The sequence below is a fragment of the Equus caballus genome, chromosome 17 (assembly GCF_041296265.1).
Source record: "Equus caballus isolate H_3958 breed thoroughbred chromosome 17, TB-T2T, whole genome shotgun sequence".
Classification (NCBI taxonomy): domain Eukaryota; kingdom Metazoa; phylum Chordata; class Mammalia; order Perissodactyla; family Equidae; genus Equus; species Equus caballus.
In genome coordinates, this window is record NC_091700.1 from 85,863,525 (window position 1) to 85,881,633 (window position 18,109).

Sequence of the window (18,109 nt, forward strand, 5' to 3'; positions counted from 1 at the left end):
CAAAGAGGGGTGGCAAGAGATATGACTGGAAATGGAAAGAGCAAATGTAGAGACTGAAACGTTGGTTTAAAATTACAAATAGGGGTACAAAAATACTGAAGAGAGGGCATGAGAGGTATAGCAAGTGGAGACAACGAGCCAACTCCTCATCTGTCTTAGCAGGAGGTCAACGGTTCACATTTAAAATCAATGAGTCTAGAAATAGTGGTCTAAGTGCCTTACTCAGAGACACGTAGGTCCCCATCAGAGGCACTAACACAGAATCTATGGGAGGCGCTGCAGGTGGCGAGAGGTGGTGGCAAGGAGGAGCCCTTCTGCGCAACTTGACTTTCACTGTGCAAGAATTACTTTGATAAAAAATATAAATTACATTTTCTAATTTTAAAAATTAAATGCATTGAGGGGCCAGCCCTGTGGCGGAGTAGTTAAAGTTCTGCATGCTCCATTTCGGTGGACCAGGGTTCGCAGGTTTGGATCCTGGCCGCAGACCTACTCCGCTCATCAGCCATGCTGTGGCAGCATCCCACATACAAAATGGGGGAAGACTGGAAGAGATATTAGCACAGGGGAAATCTTCCTTAAGCAAAAGAGGAGGAAGATGGGCAATGGATGTTAGCTCAGGGCAAATCTTCCTCACCAAATTTTTAATTTTTTAAAATTAAATGTATTGAGAGTTAAATTACTGCACTTATCCGGACTCTAGGACTTATCCTGGAACAATTTCAAGTAATGGTTTCATTTGCCATTTGTCCCACTGGCTATCATGCTACAAGAGAAATCTTCCTTCAAAGAAAATAAGGAAAAATATTTCCCATGTCAACAGATTAATATGGGAAGACTGCTGGAAACATGGCCTCATTCAGGTGTATGAGTAGAAATTTTAATTTCTATGGGGCATCTGCATGAGGAGAATATTTGTATGGGCATTTTCAAAAATAATATAAAAGAATTTAAAGACTAAAGATTAGACTTAAAATTAAAAATAACTAGTAAATATATACCAATCACTAAGTTGTACACATTCAGTCCTTATTTAAATAACAATGAAAACATCAAGATCTTTGTTATGCCAACAGACTGTTTTTGTCTGGTGACATATTAGCATAGTTTAATGAGGTATTTATAAAGATGACACACAAATAACTGGAAAATGGACTGTGCCATGCTGGAGGCTAGAGCATCGAACCTTCTCCCTTTGGCCCCTTGGGGTTAGGTGCCCCCCAGGCACTTGGCACTTGAGTACAAGTCGATTCATTCTTCACAGGTGGAGGTTCTTTCTGTGCTTTCCCAGTTTTTTTCCCTGAAGATTTTTCTTCCTCTAAGGATGATATGTCCCAGTCATCGTCATCCACATCTGCGCACTAAAAGAAATACACGGAGAATAACGAATGTTTCTTCAAGAAACGGCGCATGTTAGGGCCCCCTACAATCATTTTGTGGGCTAGAGTGAGCCCCTAACACTGAATCAGAAAAGAAGCTGCGAACCTCACAGATCCCCCGTCTGGTCATTTCTGGAGAGCAACGAAAGGGGTTTGGAAATCCACGTTTTGAAAGCAGAGGGACCACCCCTTTTTTGTTTCTTGCCATGGAAATCTATGTTTCCTACTCTACCATTCATGAATTTAGAAAATTCCAGAAGCATCATGTTGCAGAAGTCAAGTCAGGGTGCTCCCCAAGGCGGAGCAAGGATGGCTCTGGGGCTTCTATCTCTGCGATACCATGACATTTAATTGAAGGAGACGTCGCTGGAGGCCCCGCAGAAACGGCCCCTAACCAAAAGTGAAAAATTAAGAAAAGAGCGACTACTACTGGAAGACAGATGCGTTGTGCCCAGAAATACAAGGGGAGAGCCCCATCTGCAGAAACACTGCGGTGTCCTGGGTGTTGGAAGTGCTGGGAACGCATTCAGGCCTCGCCTCTAATCAGGCAGAGGGCCTCGGGCTCTGCCCTCAACTCGGTGCACGGATCTCTGAAGCACTTCTCCACGGACTCCGGCTCCCAAGTGGGGCTCAACCCTGAAAAGTCCCTATTTCACTTCCAGGTCACACCACGGAAGTGGAGAAGTCCCTGGACTTGGACCTGGAGGCCTCAGATTCTAGCCAGTACAAGTTTCTGTGTAAAACCATCTAATATCCGTAACCATCAAATCCTACACATGACAGACAACGTGACAAGATTCTGAAAACCTGTAAAGCTTGATAAGCACAGGACGTATTCGTTATCGTTCCAATACCTCTGATTCTCTACGGAATGGAAAGGAACACAATACTGAAAACAAGCTATGGTAGAAATCTCAACCTCTAGTCTACTAAATAATTGTTTTATATTTCACTACAAAAAATACAATTATTAAGGTGTATTCATTAAAGATGGATTTCTCTGTGTATGTGAGCAAGTCAAAGTGATGTCACCTTTAGTTCTTCTTTTAATTCTTTTTTGATGAACGCCTCTGCGACGTTAATCCCACCAACTGGCTTATTCACGTTTCTGTGATTTGAAACCGTCCTTTCAACTTTTTCAGTTAGTGTTTGAATGGAGGTTCCTATATGACCAATAGAAAGTAGTCAGTAAAATTTTTAAAAAATTCTATCTATCTTCAGTTCCAAAATAACCTTACAAGCAACTTTAAAAGCATCTAAGCTTAACAAGTGATTATGTTTTATTAAAATAAAATCAATCAATGTTTTTGGGGGTTGAAAAAAGTTACATTAAACACTTAGAATTCCTTTAAAAAAAAATCATGATCCTCTAAACTAGAAGCAATAAAATTTTCATTTTAATTCAAAGAAGGATGGGGGCTGGCCCTGTGGCACAGTGGTTAAGTTTGTGCACTCTGCTTCGGCAGGCTGGGGTTCATCGGTTCGGATCCTGGGCAGAGATCTAGTACCACTCATCAAGCCATGCTGTGGCAGCATCCCACATAGAAGAACTGGAAGGACTTACAACTAGGATATACAAATATGTACTAGGGTTTGGGGGAGGCAAAAAAAAAAAGGAAGATTGGCAAGTTAGCTCAGGGCCAATTTTCCTTACCAAAAAAAAATTCAAAGAAGGATGGTCTGATTCAAGTATGTGGTCAGACACATTAATTTCAGTGAGGTAACCTGCATGAATGGACTATTCATACGGGTATTTTCAAAAGCAATATTCATTTTTATTTATTTATTTTTATTTGTTTTGTGAGGAAGATTGGCCCTGAGCTAACGTCTGTTGCCAACTTCCTCTTTTTGCTTGAGGAAGATTGTCACTGAGCTAACATCTGTGCCAATCTTCCTCTACTTTATGTGGGATGCTGCCACAGCATGGCTTGACAAGCAGTGCTAGGTCCGTGCCCAGGACCCAAACCTGCGGACCCCAGGCCACTGAAGCAGAGGGCATGAACTTAAGTACTACGCCACCCGATATTAATTATTTTTAAGTGAATTAGTTATATTTTACATAATTATATAAATATATGGTATATACAAATTATATACATACAATAAATTAATTACATCTGATATGTTTAAAATATATAATTTTAGAATTTCATTAAACAGAATTTATTTTTTAAAAAATGACCCTTCAGCCTACTTCTCTTCAGCAAATTAACAGCAGTCACAGTCTTGGACCTTATGTTCCTTTAGAACTGTCTCATCTCCAAAAGGCAGCAGAGTGTATGAGAACAGCCATTCTCATAGTCACTCAGTGTTATGGGTTGAACTGTGTTCCCTTCAAATTCATATGTTGCCGTCCTCACCTCCAGTACTTCCGTATCTGGAGATAAGGCCTTTAAAGGGGTAATGAAGTCAAAGTGAGGTCATTAAGGTAACCCTAATCCAGTATGATCAGTGTCCTTACAAAAATGGGAGATCTGGACACAGAGATATCATGGAGGGAAGCTGATGTGATGAGACATAGGAAGAAGATGGCCATCTCCAAGCCAAGCACAGAGGCACAGAACGGATCTTACCCTACCTCCTCCAGAAAGAACCAACCTCGCCACCCTTGATCTTGACCTTTCAGCCTCCAACTGTAGATGATACATTTCTGTTGTTTAAATCACCCAGTGCGTGATACTTCTTACAGCAGCCCTAGGAAACGAACACACCTAGGCACCCCCACTCCCTCCTCTCCTTCCACCTGCATATCAATTAGTTGCTAAGCCCCATCCATTTTTCTCAGGCAGCAGTAGCTTTTGGATTAGCCCTGTCCTTTCCTCCAGCACTTTCCCAGCTCAGGCTCCAGTGCTCGGTGCCCCCAGCTGAGAACCACTGACCTAAACAAAATTTCCACAAGGATTTTCAATGACAAAAACTAACCTGTGGGCTTGGGAGAAATATCAGAGTCCTCAATTTCACTTCCCTCGGTCCAGTCGGTGTCACTTTTGACGGTGTTCTTTCCAAAGCTGCTCCTGTTGTTTTTCGATGACTGCAGAGGAAGTAAGTCTGGGGATACATAGGCCTGGATGAGGTCGTCATCATCCAACTCTTCCTCTGAACTAAAGGGAGGGGTCCTAAACAAATCAAAATCCAAACAGGGGAGCGTGGTTTTCATAAGTTTCAGGATTCGCAAGAGCTGTATCTCAGAGCAGTGGGAGCTTTCTCGGGGAATTCCCACCATAAAAAACCAATGCCCGTGTGGCCACAGAACAAGATCAGTGAGAAGGCCCAGGACTTATGCAAAAGGCTGCAGAGTCATTTCAAATCCAGACCCGCCGACCACATGGCATAGTCACCAAAATGGACTGAAGTTAGGACATTTCTCTTCTAAATCCAAACTTGTATATTCTTAATATTCTTGGTTTTTACGTATCTAAGGAAAATATTTCTCAGTGAGAAAAATATAATATTTTCTGCAATAAAACTACTCCATCTTTTAAAATAGTGTCACAACTTACATTTACAGTGCACCTTACCATGTGCTGTTACATATACAATCTCATCTGTATTATCACATGATTATCACCCCATTTTAAAGTGAAATAGAAGTTGAGAGCAATGTTCATTCATTTAAAAAATATTCATTGAGGACTTAAATTCTACACAGTGTTCAGTTATGCTACATCCCATGAAATAAGGCTTTTGCCATGAGATTAAGTACATGAAAAGTGCTTTTGAAGGGTCAATCATTATTTATATTGCATAATATTGTCTCTACTATATATATACATACATACAATTCCTCAATGAAGAGACATTTACAGCATCAATATCTCCAGAATAAGTCAATGATGATGAAATTCAATTATGATAAAATTAGTTTTACTCATAATTAATAACAGCAATATACTACAATTTATTGCATACCCACAAGTGCCAAGCACTGAGGCCAAGCCCTTTTCACGTATTCTTAATTTGAGAACTATCCTGTGCAAAAGGCAGCATCATTACATATTATAGGTAAGAAAACTGAAGCTTAAAACAGGTAAGCAACTGAAATCAGTGGTACACAGTTAATGAGTGACTGAGGGAGCATTCTGAGTTTCCTAAGAGAGATAATGGTGTAGGGAGATCATCAACTTCCACAAGGAGCTAGAACACTAAAATATCATCTGACTACACTAGCACGGACCCAGCCACTAAAAGTCAACATCATTCATTTGATTTATCATGCTTATTGGAAATTACTTGACACTGAGGGGAATAATGGAAATGACCCAGGGTGGGCCTGCTTCTTAATGGAGGCCAAAATGTGGTAAGTGCTATTGACTTATGTAATGTCTGATAAAGAAATAAAGACGTGTCACAAGTAACATCACCAAGGAATCATAAATGACATGTAATAATCATGGTTTTAGTTAACGACGTGAGCACACTAATTTACAATGAAAGGAACATCTGGTGAAAAGAATTTTTTAAATGATCTTCCATCACAAGTACTCACGTAATAGTTGACTTTCTGGGAAAATGATCTTCTATGATATTTTTCTTAATTCTAAAAAACAACAGGAAAACATTTCTAAACAGCATAAGTGAATAATGTGATTTAACAAATTTCAATGGAATTGGTGAATTTTGCTTTTAACATATACTAAAGAGGGAGAGCAACAAGTCTCCTGGGACCAATGAGAGATGGGTAGAAATTGCAAGTGTGATTCTCCATTGGGTCAAACGTTGTTATGGGCTGAATGTGTGGGTTTCCCTGAAAATCCCTATGTTGAAGCCCAAACCCCCAATGTGATGGTATCTAGAGATGGGGCCTTTGGGAGGTAATTCATTTAGATGAGGTTATGGGGGGGGATCAGTGCATAAGGGGATTAGTGTCCTTATAAGAAGAGGAAGAGAGTCCAGAGCTCACTCTCTCTCTTCCTGCCAAATGAGGACACAACGAGAAGGGGGCTGTCTGCAAGCCCAGGAAGAGAACCCTCACCAGAACTGACTAAGCCGCCATCTTGATCTTAGACTTCCAACCTCCAGAAATGTGAGGAAATGAATCTCTGTTGTTTAAGCCACCCAGTCTATGGTATTCGGTTATGGCAACCTGAGCTGACTAAGATAAACGTTAATAAAAAAATTTTAGGGTTGAAAATACTCACTTTGGAACAGATGTCCTGTCACTAAATACAGGTCTTTGTCTAACCAATTGTCTGCTTTTGGGAGGAAGTTGTATTGCCTTGGGTATTTCTCCAGTTGAAAGGGTCTCCACTTGAGAAGCACCGTACTTATCTGGAATAGTGGTGTCATTCATGAGTCTCCATTTGGTGAAAAGCAGGAAAAAATACTACAATACTGTATACACCGGCAATGAAATGAGCAAGCCTGCCTCTGGGGTGTGGTCCACAATATGGGAGGTTTTTTAATGTAAAAACAAAATCCAAGACCCAGCTTTTAATGGATCAAACAGTAACAGAGTTGCCAATTAAGTGGTAAAGTTTGTGAACCATTTAAAATTACGAAAAGGTTGTTTGATTTCACTCCCATCTGCAGAAACAAGATGGCAGTCGGTAACAGGCTTACCTGGAGACTGTAATGTTCTCTCCTCAATTTTACAGCTGATCTGATGTTCAAGGAATCCTCGAATTTGCTGAATGTTAGGTATTTGTCTTTCTCGTTCAAGTCTTGCTGATTCCACGGTTCTTAGTGCTCTATTCAAGTGATCGCTTGGAATACCGCGCACATCCTGAAGGAATAAAACGTTAATTTTCCGGGGTGCTTTTCATTTCATGGACATTTGTCAGTTTTAACTGTGCCAACCTTCCATCCTTACTGCCTCATGTAAGGTAGGGGACCCCCAACATATAACACACAGTCCTGACCCCAACAGGAGCTCACAGTGCAATGAGACACAAAAGGAGTGTGTATGACTGTATATGACTGGTCAGCAGAACAAGGCCGAGAGTGCCAGGACTGAATGCACAGGTGTGTGACTGTGACTGATTAACCAATAATGCAAGGTGTGTCATAAGAGCTGAATGAGTCCACAAGGGCTAGAGAAGTTCCATGGAGAGATGCTATCGGAGGCCTAAGGGGGAGGCTGGGCCATGCCCTGAAGGACGAGTGGAATCAAACAAGTAGAAACACGGGAATATTCCAGATGGGAGGAATTGGGGTGGGGGCACTTTGTAGGAAAAGCAGAATCAGCTGGGGCAGAAGCAGCCCAGTGGCTAATGCTACAAAGGACTAGGTGACATCAGAAAATGAGACTGAAGGCCGAAATGAAAAACTTTAACGTTATTTCACAGGTAAGAGAAAGTCATCAGAGGTTTTCAATTATGAAAATACCATAATTAAAGAGGTAATTTGAGAAAATTCATCTGGATTTGACGGGAATCTACACAAAAGAAAACTAGTTAAAGGGCTATTTATTAATTTATTCAACAGTGGTGTCACACACACTCCCCCCGCCCTTCCCTCAGTCTTCCCTCTCCCAGGACGTGGCTCCACCACCCACCCAGGTGCCCAGGACAGAAATCTCCATCATCAGAATCAAGTGCCACCTCCAAGAAGAAGTTTTCTCTGACCTCAGATATTCAGTCTCCTCTACATTTCCTCCATTTCATTGTACAATCTATCATCGTGGATCTACCATCTGTCTGTGTGAGCAGGTGCTCAATGCCTGTCTTCCTATACCCAGTAGCTGGATGGAAAAACCCAATCCTGTACAAATGTCAGTCCTTCCCAATTAATATACAAAATTTAAGGCAATTCCAATCAGAATTCCAATAGGGGTTATTCTGGAACTGCAGAAGCTGTTTCTAAAGTTCACTAGAAAACAAAATATGGAAGATTGCCAAGAAATCTTTGAACTAAGAAAACTAATGAGGAAGGCATGGCCTATAGCAGATACTAAAATACAGGACAAAGCTACTGCAATAAATCAGTGTGGTGTTGGTAAAGGGATACAATTGAAAGGGTAAAGCAGTGCAAAACAGTTAAAAATCCAAAAACAAATCCGAATGTATACAGGAATTTCCTATATGCCATTTCAAATAAATGGGGAAAGGATGGGTTATTCAATAAACGATATTAGGACAACCAATTCAACTGGAAATAAGGTTAGATCTCCAACTCATTGTTTCCAAAATTAATTGTTAAAGCCCGGACAGAACCCCCCCCCCCCAAAAAAGTCAAACAAAAAAACCTACCCAAGCATTAGGGAAAAAAAACATAGAATGTTTTTTATAATCTTAAGATAAAAGGAAATGTCCAAAATAAAGTATATGATCCCTAAACCATATGCAAACAACCAACACGAAAACTAGTTTCAAGAAATAATTCACATAGGAGCTACTGACATTCCATGAATCTGTTTGATTTCTACCACCCTAAGGGTAGTCAAACCCAACTAACAGGAGTCTACATACCGACAACATGATCTGAAAGATGTAGAGCAACCGGAACTTGTACACACTGACAGGGATGGTATAAATTGGTATAAATACTTAGGAAAACAATATGGCTACACCTATTAAAACTAAACATGTATACTCTCAGATTCAGCAATCCCATTCCTAGATATGTATCCAAGAGAAAGGAATGCCTATATCCACCAAAAGGGATGTACAAAAATGTAACAGCCAAAGAGAGCCCCAACCTGGAAATCCAAATGTTTAGCAACAGGAGAATAGATAAAATGTAGTATATTCAGACAATAGAAGACTATACCACAAACTATTGCGAAATGAAACAATGGGTATGAATCTTACAGACAAAATCATAAGCAAAAGAAATCAAGATACAAAATACTATCTAATGTATGATTTCACTCATAGGAGGTTCAAGGACAAGCAAAACTAGGAATAGTCTTTACCTCTTGTTGGGGATTAGGGGATGATATTGATGAAGAAAACGCAAAAGAGAGTCTTCAAGGGTATTGGAGATAATCAATCTCTTGATCTGCGTGGTAGTTACAGAACACACACACACACACGTACAAATCCATATATATGCAAATATACTATACACACAAGCATACACATGCATGTACATGAGGCACAAATGTACATGTGTATGCACCCGTGCACTCATGCATGCATATGTATGCACATACTTTTTTATACACATACATATAACCACACATGCATATGCAGACACACATACACACAGGTATATAAATTCAAGTTGTTCACTTAAGATTTATGTATTTATGTATGTCAATAAAAAATATAAAAAGCAAAGATTATATAAATATGATGTACTAGAATTATTCAATCTGGCAACAACACAAAATATAATTCATTCATCTATTCATTTAACAAGTATTGCTCAAGTGCTGAGTTTGTCATAGGCAATAATTTGGAGTTCACACCAGAATGTACGCAACACTGCAACTGCCGAGACACAAACCCTGCACCTTCATTACTAGCCATGTGACCCGAAGCAAGCTGCTTCACCCCTCTGTAAAATGGAGCTAATATTGTCTCTTACCTCAAAGATTTATTCCTATGTCTAAATGAGTTAATATTTGCAAAGCTCTTAGAAAGGTACTAGGCACAGAGTGAATGCCTTCTAAGTGTCTGATAAATCATGTCACATTAGCTTCCGGTCTCCAAATATGGGCAGATCTGACCTGCCTCCTTCTCTTCTCTAATCCTTTCTTATTTAGAAAGCAAAATAAAACAGAACCAACAAATATTCCCAAAATCAATTAACTTACTGCATTAATCCCCAAGGTTTCCAGCTTCTCCACCAAACTCTGCTCCAAGACTGTCCTGATTTCCCTAGTGAGGGAGGGGTTATTCTTCAAAGCTTTCCTTAAATGGATGTTGTTGTTATGTAATTTCTGTTCATTTTCCCTTCCTGAAATAAGGTTTCAAAAATGTGTCAAAAAAAATTAAACAAACACGTTAAATCTCTAAGCTCAAAATGGCAAAACACAACTTTTAAACAGCAAGCAAGCAATGCTTAAGTTTTTGGATATTTTAGTCATTCAGCACAATACATAATGCTTAAGTATCAGAACTTTTAAAACTATCTTAAGGCTGCTTCAAAACTTCAGTGTCTTTAATGATTCTTTCTTGACCACTTAACTGAATTATAGCTAGATAAATAATGCAAGAAAAATGTCTCTATAGAAGTGCACGGTGGAGAAAACTCTTTAGAAGTTCCATGTTTTATCCTAAAATTATTTTATACTTCCTGAATAATTCATCTCTCCTAAATTCACTTAGAATTTAGGTATCATTTAATGAAGAAAAAGTCTTAGTTATTTTAAATAAGTTTTTATATAATAAATTTAGCAGAAGTTAAATTCATATAAAATTTCAAAATGTGAAAATTATTATGCCTCTTAAAATATTTACCAAAATGAAAAAGAAATTAAGAAAAGCCTTAGGAAAAGTATATTTTGTTTAAAACGACCTATAATTAAAAACAAAGAAAAAACAACAGGCCAGAGTCCTCCCTCTTTTCCTTCCCTATTTCTCTTCTATTCCACTACAAAAGTGTCCAGTTCAAGAAGAGTTTGGAGAAGGGGGCATAATCATGACCTTGGAGAACTGAGTCCTTATGTCAAAGGAAACTGCAGACTTGATGAAAGAGACTCAATGCTGGGCAGTTCAGAGCCTTAGCGAATGTCCAAAGGACAGAGCTGGGAGACTGCAACAACAGTACTAGCATTTTGGAGTCTAGTCTCTGAACAGGGGCGTTTCACTCAATAAGGGTGGCACCAAAACACTGCGTAGGTCGGGGGCTGCAGGGGGCCCCCCATAGACACTCCATTCTTCTGAGGCCTCATCTATCTCAGTACACGGGATTTCTTGGTACCCACGGACCTCACATTTGCAGGAGATCTTGAACAAAATGCCTTTTGGTTAAGATGTTTTCTAAAAGCTAGTTCACTTCCAGTAGTAAAGAATATTTCTGTTCATTAATAAATGATTTTGCTGAAAGCAAAATTAGTCAAATTACTATTTGAACATTAAATAGAAGGAAAAATCCTGCATGAAGATGCTTTTCTATACTCTGCTACTGCAGCCTGCTAAATTGAAATTATGAAATTTTGTACGATTATATATGAATAAACGCTGGAAGTAATGTTGAATTTTATATTCTCAGCGTTCATGCTGCTGTTTTCCCACCACTGTTTCCCAGTATCTCGAAACCACCTAAAAAAAAGCACTTCTGTCCTAGGAAGTGACAATCCAACAAAATCTAGAGGGCTTAGCTGTAGCCATGGCTGTGCCATTGGCTATGGCTGCTAATTGGCCATCAAGTCTGCAACTGTCTAGGGCTAAAAATAAAAGAGGTACCAACAGAGAGCCTGGAAGTCATGGTGCTGCCATGAAACAGACACACCTCCTGCCCCAATTATGCAAAGATAATTTTTTGGCCAGTTTCTGGGATATAAAGGGAACTACACAGAAGCAAAGCATGAAGAGAGGCTCTGGGCCCTGTCTGCTCCGGGACATGGGGCCATATGCAGGGGTCAAGAGATGCCGAGAATGGCTTGGCCACAGTTTTGAAGAGTCCTAAGGCCTTTGATAGCAGTTGTTGAATTCATTTGCTGATTGATCGAGGTTCACCCTTAACCCTGATGACAAGTTCATTTTGATGACCGAGTCTCCCCGAATGACCACAAATTAAACCTTTCCCTCTGTCCTCAAATTCACTTTATACGTTGGTGCTTGCTTTGGAAAGCCATTGATAGATAATTAGAACCCCTTGGTAGGAAGGACTCTTACAAGGCTGGGGCTGGTCGACGGAAGCAAGAGAAAGAATGTAGAGTAGAAAAAAGAACTAATAAAGCTTTTATGTAAAGGTGGAATTAATCACTTGAAAGCCAACCAAAGCACGTATTGCTCACCAAGATGAACAAGACAAAACTTTCCAGAGATCAGCATTTCCTCTAATTAAAAATTTTAGAGCACAGCAGTCCACACTTGATCAGCTCTATCAGACATACACCAACCATATATGGTAAGCAAATAATTGTAGCACAAAGCAAACAGTAAAAAACAAAACAAAAAAAGCAGAATTTCTGAGTTGCAAAAGACTTTACCACCTAGGAACCAATCTCATTTTTCACACAAGGACACTAAAACCAGAGAGGTAAGGCGACTTCCCCAAAGGCCACCCAGCTAGACCTGGACCATTCTTTCTCCATCACTTTGTTCCTTGTATTACATTATGGAAAAGCAGAAAACCTGGATTTTGGTTCCAGCCCTGTCACTAATTACACTCTACTGCCTGGAGCAAGCTCCTAATCCTGCTGTTTCAAGTTTCTGAAAAATAAAATGGCCTCTAAGACCCCTCTTGGCCCTCAAATTCTAACATCCTAGAGAACAGCAAGATCGAGCACGCCTCTACACAACCGTCAAAAAGTAAGGATGCAGAAATGGTCATGTAAGACTTATTTGTGGGTAACAGCCATAGTGTTTTGCAAACCACTGCCAAAATTTAGTTGCACAGACATTATCTGCAAAACGTTAGCACAAGCTGAATAATTTATTGATGGCAATTAATCTACTGCCAGCATGCTGGCTCCACGGAGGCACTAGAGGTCCCTGATTTCTCTAACAGCGCCCTTGGACTTGGGCGTTTTTGGTGGTCCTCAGCACTCTCCTATCTCCCACTAGAGCTGCGTCTAAGATTATTTTCTTTCCTAGTCTGGTTCCCCAAATGTGGCAACAACCAATGAGGGTGTTTGCTGTCAACAATCCCAAACTTACACCTTACAATGTCTGGGTAGAAGAACTCTAAAAGAAACATAGGCAGAATATGCAGTGGGTGGAACCTGGAACCAAAGTGGTGATGGTGGACAAATAGGGATTCCTCTTGGAGCCAGCTGACATGTTTTTCAAATGAGCATGAACTACGTGACCTGAGGCTCCAGTTTCTCACAATTCTGGACCCTTTCTATGAACCTCCTGACTCATTTCATAGATCCTTCAGATAATAAGATATTTTGTGTTCCCAACATCAGGAAATGATATGTAAAAGAGAGAAAGCAAGGTACTTAAAAGAAAAATGAAAATACATATCATGAAGATATTACGGATATGCCTGATTTAGTCACTTCTCAGTTTGTAGCCTTGTGAAAAAAAATTTTGGAAAATATCCAGAGAACACAGAAGTTATAACAAATATTAAGAATTAACATATTAGAATATATAATTTTACTTCTCTTCCTAAGAAAAATGTCAAAACCAGAGCCCATTTAAATATTAACAATTTGCTTTCTCCTAAAGAAGTAATATCTGGTAAAGCATTATTATAACTAAGGAGAAAATTATGATAAACCAATTCACATATAATTGTTTTAGGATCTACAAGTCTAGCATTAGAAAATATTCTGTTTAATGTAAAAAGATTTTTATAAACTAAAAAAATTAATTGATAGAAAATAACTTTTTGAACTGCTAAATAAAATGAGTAAGGAGTAATAATTTTAATTATCTCCCCACACCTGTAACAACTCCCAACTTCCACCACAAAGATATTATTCTGCACATAAATATTCCACATTCAGAGCTCAAATATTATGCTTTCCTTGCTATTAAAAATAATTTTTCAAATGGGCACTTCACCCATTCATTTCACAGATTCAGGGTATGAGAAATAGCAACTGTGACTCGAATATTTTTGTATCAACTGGCACAACACACGTGTATCAACTTGTCATCTGATCAGAAAATATCTACAGTGACATAAAGACTTAAATTTTTTTTAATTCCCAGACACAGGAAATTTCTTATTCAAATGCTAGAAGAATAGAGTAAAGGGGCTGGCCCACTGGCGTAGTGGTTAAGGTCACATGCTCCGCTTCAGCAGCCTGCCGTTTGTGGGTTCGGATCCCAGGCACAGACCTACGCACTGCTCATCAGGCCATGCTGTGACGGTATCCCACATACAACAAGAGGAAGACCAGCATGGATATCAGCTCAGGGACAATCTTCCTCAAGTAAAAAGAGGAAGGTTGGCAACAGATGTTAGCTCAGGGCCAAAATTCCTCACCAAAAAAAAGAAGAAGAAGGGAAAAATGTAACAGCATATTAGGGGAACAAGAGGGCAGAATACTACATACAGATTGAAAATGTAATCCAAACCTAAATGTCTTCCCTAAGTTTGATACTGTATGATAAAAAACTACTGGATTGGATTTTCGAGGCTTGGTTTTACTCTCTGCAGGTATAAACCTTGATCAAGCCCTTTGTTACCTTTTTCTTCCTCTGAAAGTTCTTCTATTGGTTCCAGTATGTGCGATGAGAATGCCTGTTCTATTAATGAGGAAAAAGAAAAATAGTACAAATAGGACAACAGCAAAGTAAAATTAGTTTCTTTCCCAACAATTTTGAAAGATATAGTTCCACAGCATTTTAATCATGCCTAAAACAGCAAGAATTTACTGGAGAAAAAATATTGAGGCAGTCTGTTAAAGCCAGTTGCTCTTTCATGGTATCTTCACTTTTTATGTATTTTCCACTAATTCCACTCTCAGGAGGTTATATTTTTAAATAATTAAGTTAAAGTTTCTCACTCATCAACACAGACAATTCTTTTAAGGAACAAGGACACAACTGCAAAAGATCTTCACCTCGCCCTAAAAATATTTCCCTTATAAAATATTTTGATCAGGTGGCTAACTAGAAAATTATTGAAAATGTTTCAATTCCCAAAAATAAAAACATAACAGCTTCCCAAGGGCCCTGGGATTCCTACTTCTCAGTAGCCCCAGGGTCTTGAAGTGGTGGGACCAGGATGGTGAAAGGGCAAAGACAGGTGGCCGAGGGTCAGCAGCAGGACTAAGACCCATTATTACGCACCTCCATGTCCCTAAACCATGTTTCAAGGCCGAGTTCTGCTCCCAGAGAGCCACCAGGGCAAGGCTGCGGACAGATGACAGAGGAAGACGGGCTTTTTCCAATCCTACTGCAGAACAGCAGCCAGGGCAGACGAGGGTGATTTCCCAGGGATCTGTTACTATGCAGGCACAAGGAAACCCCCAGGCAGCATGGATAAAGCCAAACCCCATCCTACTGATAGAGGGAAAGCTCCTTCATGGGGAAGGTGCAGTTTGGGCGGAAGGTCTAACCACGGCAGTCAGGCATTAGACATGGAATGAAATGCAACCGGAAGTCCAGCTCAGGAGGGGCGTGGTTCGCTCATCTTCAGCTTGGAGACTGACACGGGGCGCCTCCCCAGAGAGCTGCCCACCTGCACCCACAAGGCAGAGGTCATTTCAGTCTACCACCAGACCCCAGGGTGGGTGACTGGCAAGGGTAGTAATGGCCAACATTACTCAGTGCTCACCAGGCTGTTAGGCACAGATCTAAGTGCTTTGCAGGTATTATCTCAGATTTAATGCCTCCTACTTTGAAGCCCTGGCTTTTAATTTATTAAAGGGTATTTCTGGTATTCTATTTTAGGCATATACAAATATATACACACACACACACAGGTATATACAAATATTTATATTATATTTACATATACATAAACAGGCTTTTATAGCTTGTTCAGCAACCTACTCAACATATCTAACATTGACTGTATGGGAGAAATGCATTTTAAACTACTTTCGAGTGAACTTTTGGAATACAGTCTATTAGTAAATAAGCGTTCACTTTAATTTTGAAACATGAACATGGCCCCACAAAGGAGCATTTAATTCCACGTACCACAAATGCTGAACACCAAAAATGTGCTTTCAAATTTGTTACTCAGCATCAAGATTTTAAAGTTACACAAATAAAGAAAAAAAAATTGTAACTGTGTGGTGATGGATGTTAACGAGACTTGTTAAGGCGATCATTTTGCAATATATACAAGTATCAAATCATTAGATTGTACACTTAAAACTAATATAATATTAGATCTCAATTATATCTCAATAAAAAATTAAAAAATAAAGTTACACAGATAGACTATTTTACATTTGAACTGCTGAAAATAGAGATTTTAGGAGGATAGCTAATTTTGGTTCTTTAAAAGTCACATGGTTTATATTCTATTGTACTTTAAGAAAATGACAAAAATAAAGTTATGAGGAAAAGTTCTATGAAATCTCACAAAATCCTCATATGCATACTTATTATCATTATATTACAGGGATAGTCCTATGACTTATTTCTCTTGAGTCAGGATAGACTCAAAATCCTGACGTTTCCTGCTGTGGTGCAGAGGCCAGGGTTCTGGGGGAGGGGCAGATCCCTGAACCTGGGCTCCTACAATAAAGGCTGAGCAAGTGAGGTCCACCAGACCCCAGCTCCCCAAACTTGCAGGCTGATGTCCCAAGAGGGGAGGGAAGGGCCTGCCATTCTTATGCTTTATAAGCCACAGCTCCAGCCTCCAAATGTCCCAGGTCCTGTCTGAGCCGAGATCTCAGGGTGAGAGCTGAAATACTCAGAGGCTTGGTTTCTCCTGTGAATTTGCTGGAGGCTTCCAGAAAAATCCCTACATCAGTCTCCTACCATTGCCTCCAGAATTAAAACTCCCAGATCTCTACCCAGCTGTTTCTTCCACTGGCTGATTTTGTTGGACTTCATCATGCGTGCCCTAGAAGCTAACATTCAGCCAGTGCTTGCTCAGTGGCTCCTGCTCCAAAGCCCCTGCCTCATTTGATCCCTAGCACAGCCCACTGAGGTGGCCATTACTATTTTCCCCATTTGGCAGGCAAGGAAACCTAAGCCTACGGTTTCATGAGTCAACCGTGAATCCTGACTGCTTCCAAAGTCCAGGCTCTTGGACACAAAACCATGAAGCCTTCTTACTTGCTGGGTTTGTCTTCCAGACTTCTCTAAATGACACCACCATCCACCCAGTATCTGAGCTCATCATGTTCTGACCCTTCTCTCGCCCTTGCCCCCAATCACTTGCTCAGCCTTTCCACTAATTCCACTGAACAGCTGTTATGTCCACTTCCTCTCCCTCGGTAAGGAATCTCACAGACTATTACTACCATCCCCAACTGGTCTCCCCAGCTCTGATTTTTTGAACACACTCTGGTCAGGCTAAGCTTCTCGAGGCCTAGCTCTCCAATCCTACCATGCCCAACCTCAAAAACATTCAGCAGCTACACAGTGCCAAAAGAATGGCCCTGAACAGATATTGTCTGGCACGCAATCGCGGCCAGGAACAGTCTCAACCAACCTTATTCCCTCAAATCTCTTCTGCATACTCTATGCTTAGCCAAATAATTCATCCACACCATTAATTCACATCTAGTGCTTTCCCACTCTCTTTTGCTTCATCTCAGCTGAAGGGAGCCTATACTCCCCACTAATCCCAGCGCAACCCACATGTGATAACTGATTGCCTCAAGCCAGGAAAATTCCAAAATGTATTAGCTCCTGGTAAGTTCTGCTGAGACCTCCAGGCAGATGCACCTGGGTTCAATGTCCCCTTCCGTCCAATCCTGCTTCTCTCACAGGTGTTGTCTGAGGGCACTGCCCAAAAAACCTTCCACCTGCAAGTCTCTGCCTCAGAGTCTGTTTCCCAGGGAACCCAGCCTAAGATGGTGGGTAATGATGACATTGTTCATGGTAAATAACCTTGTCAAACTTTGAGATGGAACAAAAGGAAAGGTAGAGAGGTAATCGAGCTAATTAATGTTACGCAATACATGACTAACTGCCCCTGCCTCCCCCACAGTGGGGGACATTGCCATGGCTGAGGCAGGTCAATGGGCCTCAGCCAGGCCTCCTCCTTGCTCCTGCTCATTGAGATGCTCCCCAATCAGCTTTGATCCC

The 18,109-nt window shown here is 40.3% G+C and overlaps 1 protein-coding gene across 15 annotated transcripts in view; it reads right to left on the minus strand.

The window, feature by feature from the left end:
• DZIP1 (DAZ interacting zinc finger protein 1) overlaps positions 1 to 18,109 on the minus strand; it is a 56,386-nt gene that overhangs the window by 2,097 nt on the left and 36,180 nt on the right. For 6 of the 15 annotated variants that reach the window (XM_014732153.3, XM_003363216.5, XM_023621728.2 and 3 more), the window contains 8 exons: positions 14,579 to 14,638; positions 10,078 to 10,220; positions 6,939 to 7,101; positions 6,518 to 6,647; positions 5,866 to 5,916; positions 4,302 to 4,495; positions 2,412 to 2,542; positions 1,187 to 1,361 (listed from right to left, as the gene is read on the minus strand). In XM_014732153.3, coding sequence (XP_014587639.1) covers positions 1,187 to 1,361; positions 2,412 to 2,542; positions 4,302 to 4,495; positions 5,866 to 5,916; positions 6,518 to 6,647; positions 6,939 to 7,101; positions 10,078 to 10,220; positions 14,579 to 14,638 — 1,047 coding nt within the window. The remainder of the gene's footprint in view (positions 1 to 1,186; positions 1,362 to 2,411; positions 2,543 to 4,301; positions 4,496 to 5,865; positions 5,917 to 6,517; positions 6,648 to 6,938; positions 7,102 to 10,077; positions 10,221 to 14,578; positions 14,639 to 18,109) is intronic. The other 9 variants (XM_014732155.3, XM_070240399.1, XM_023621729.2 and 6 more) reach the window with 3 other exon arrangements.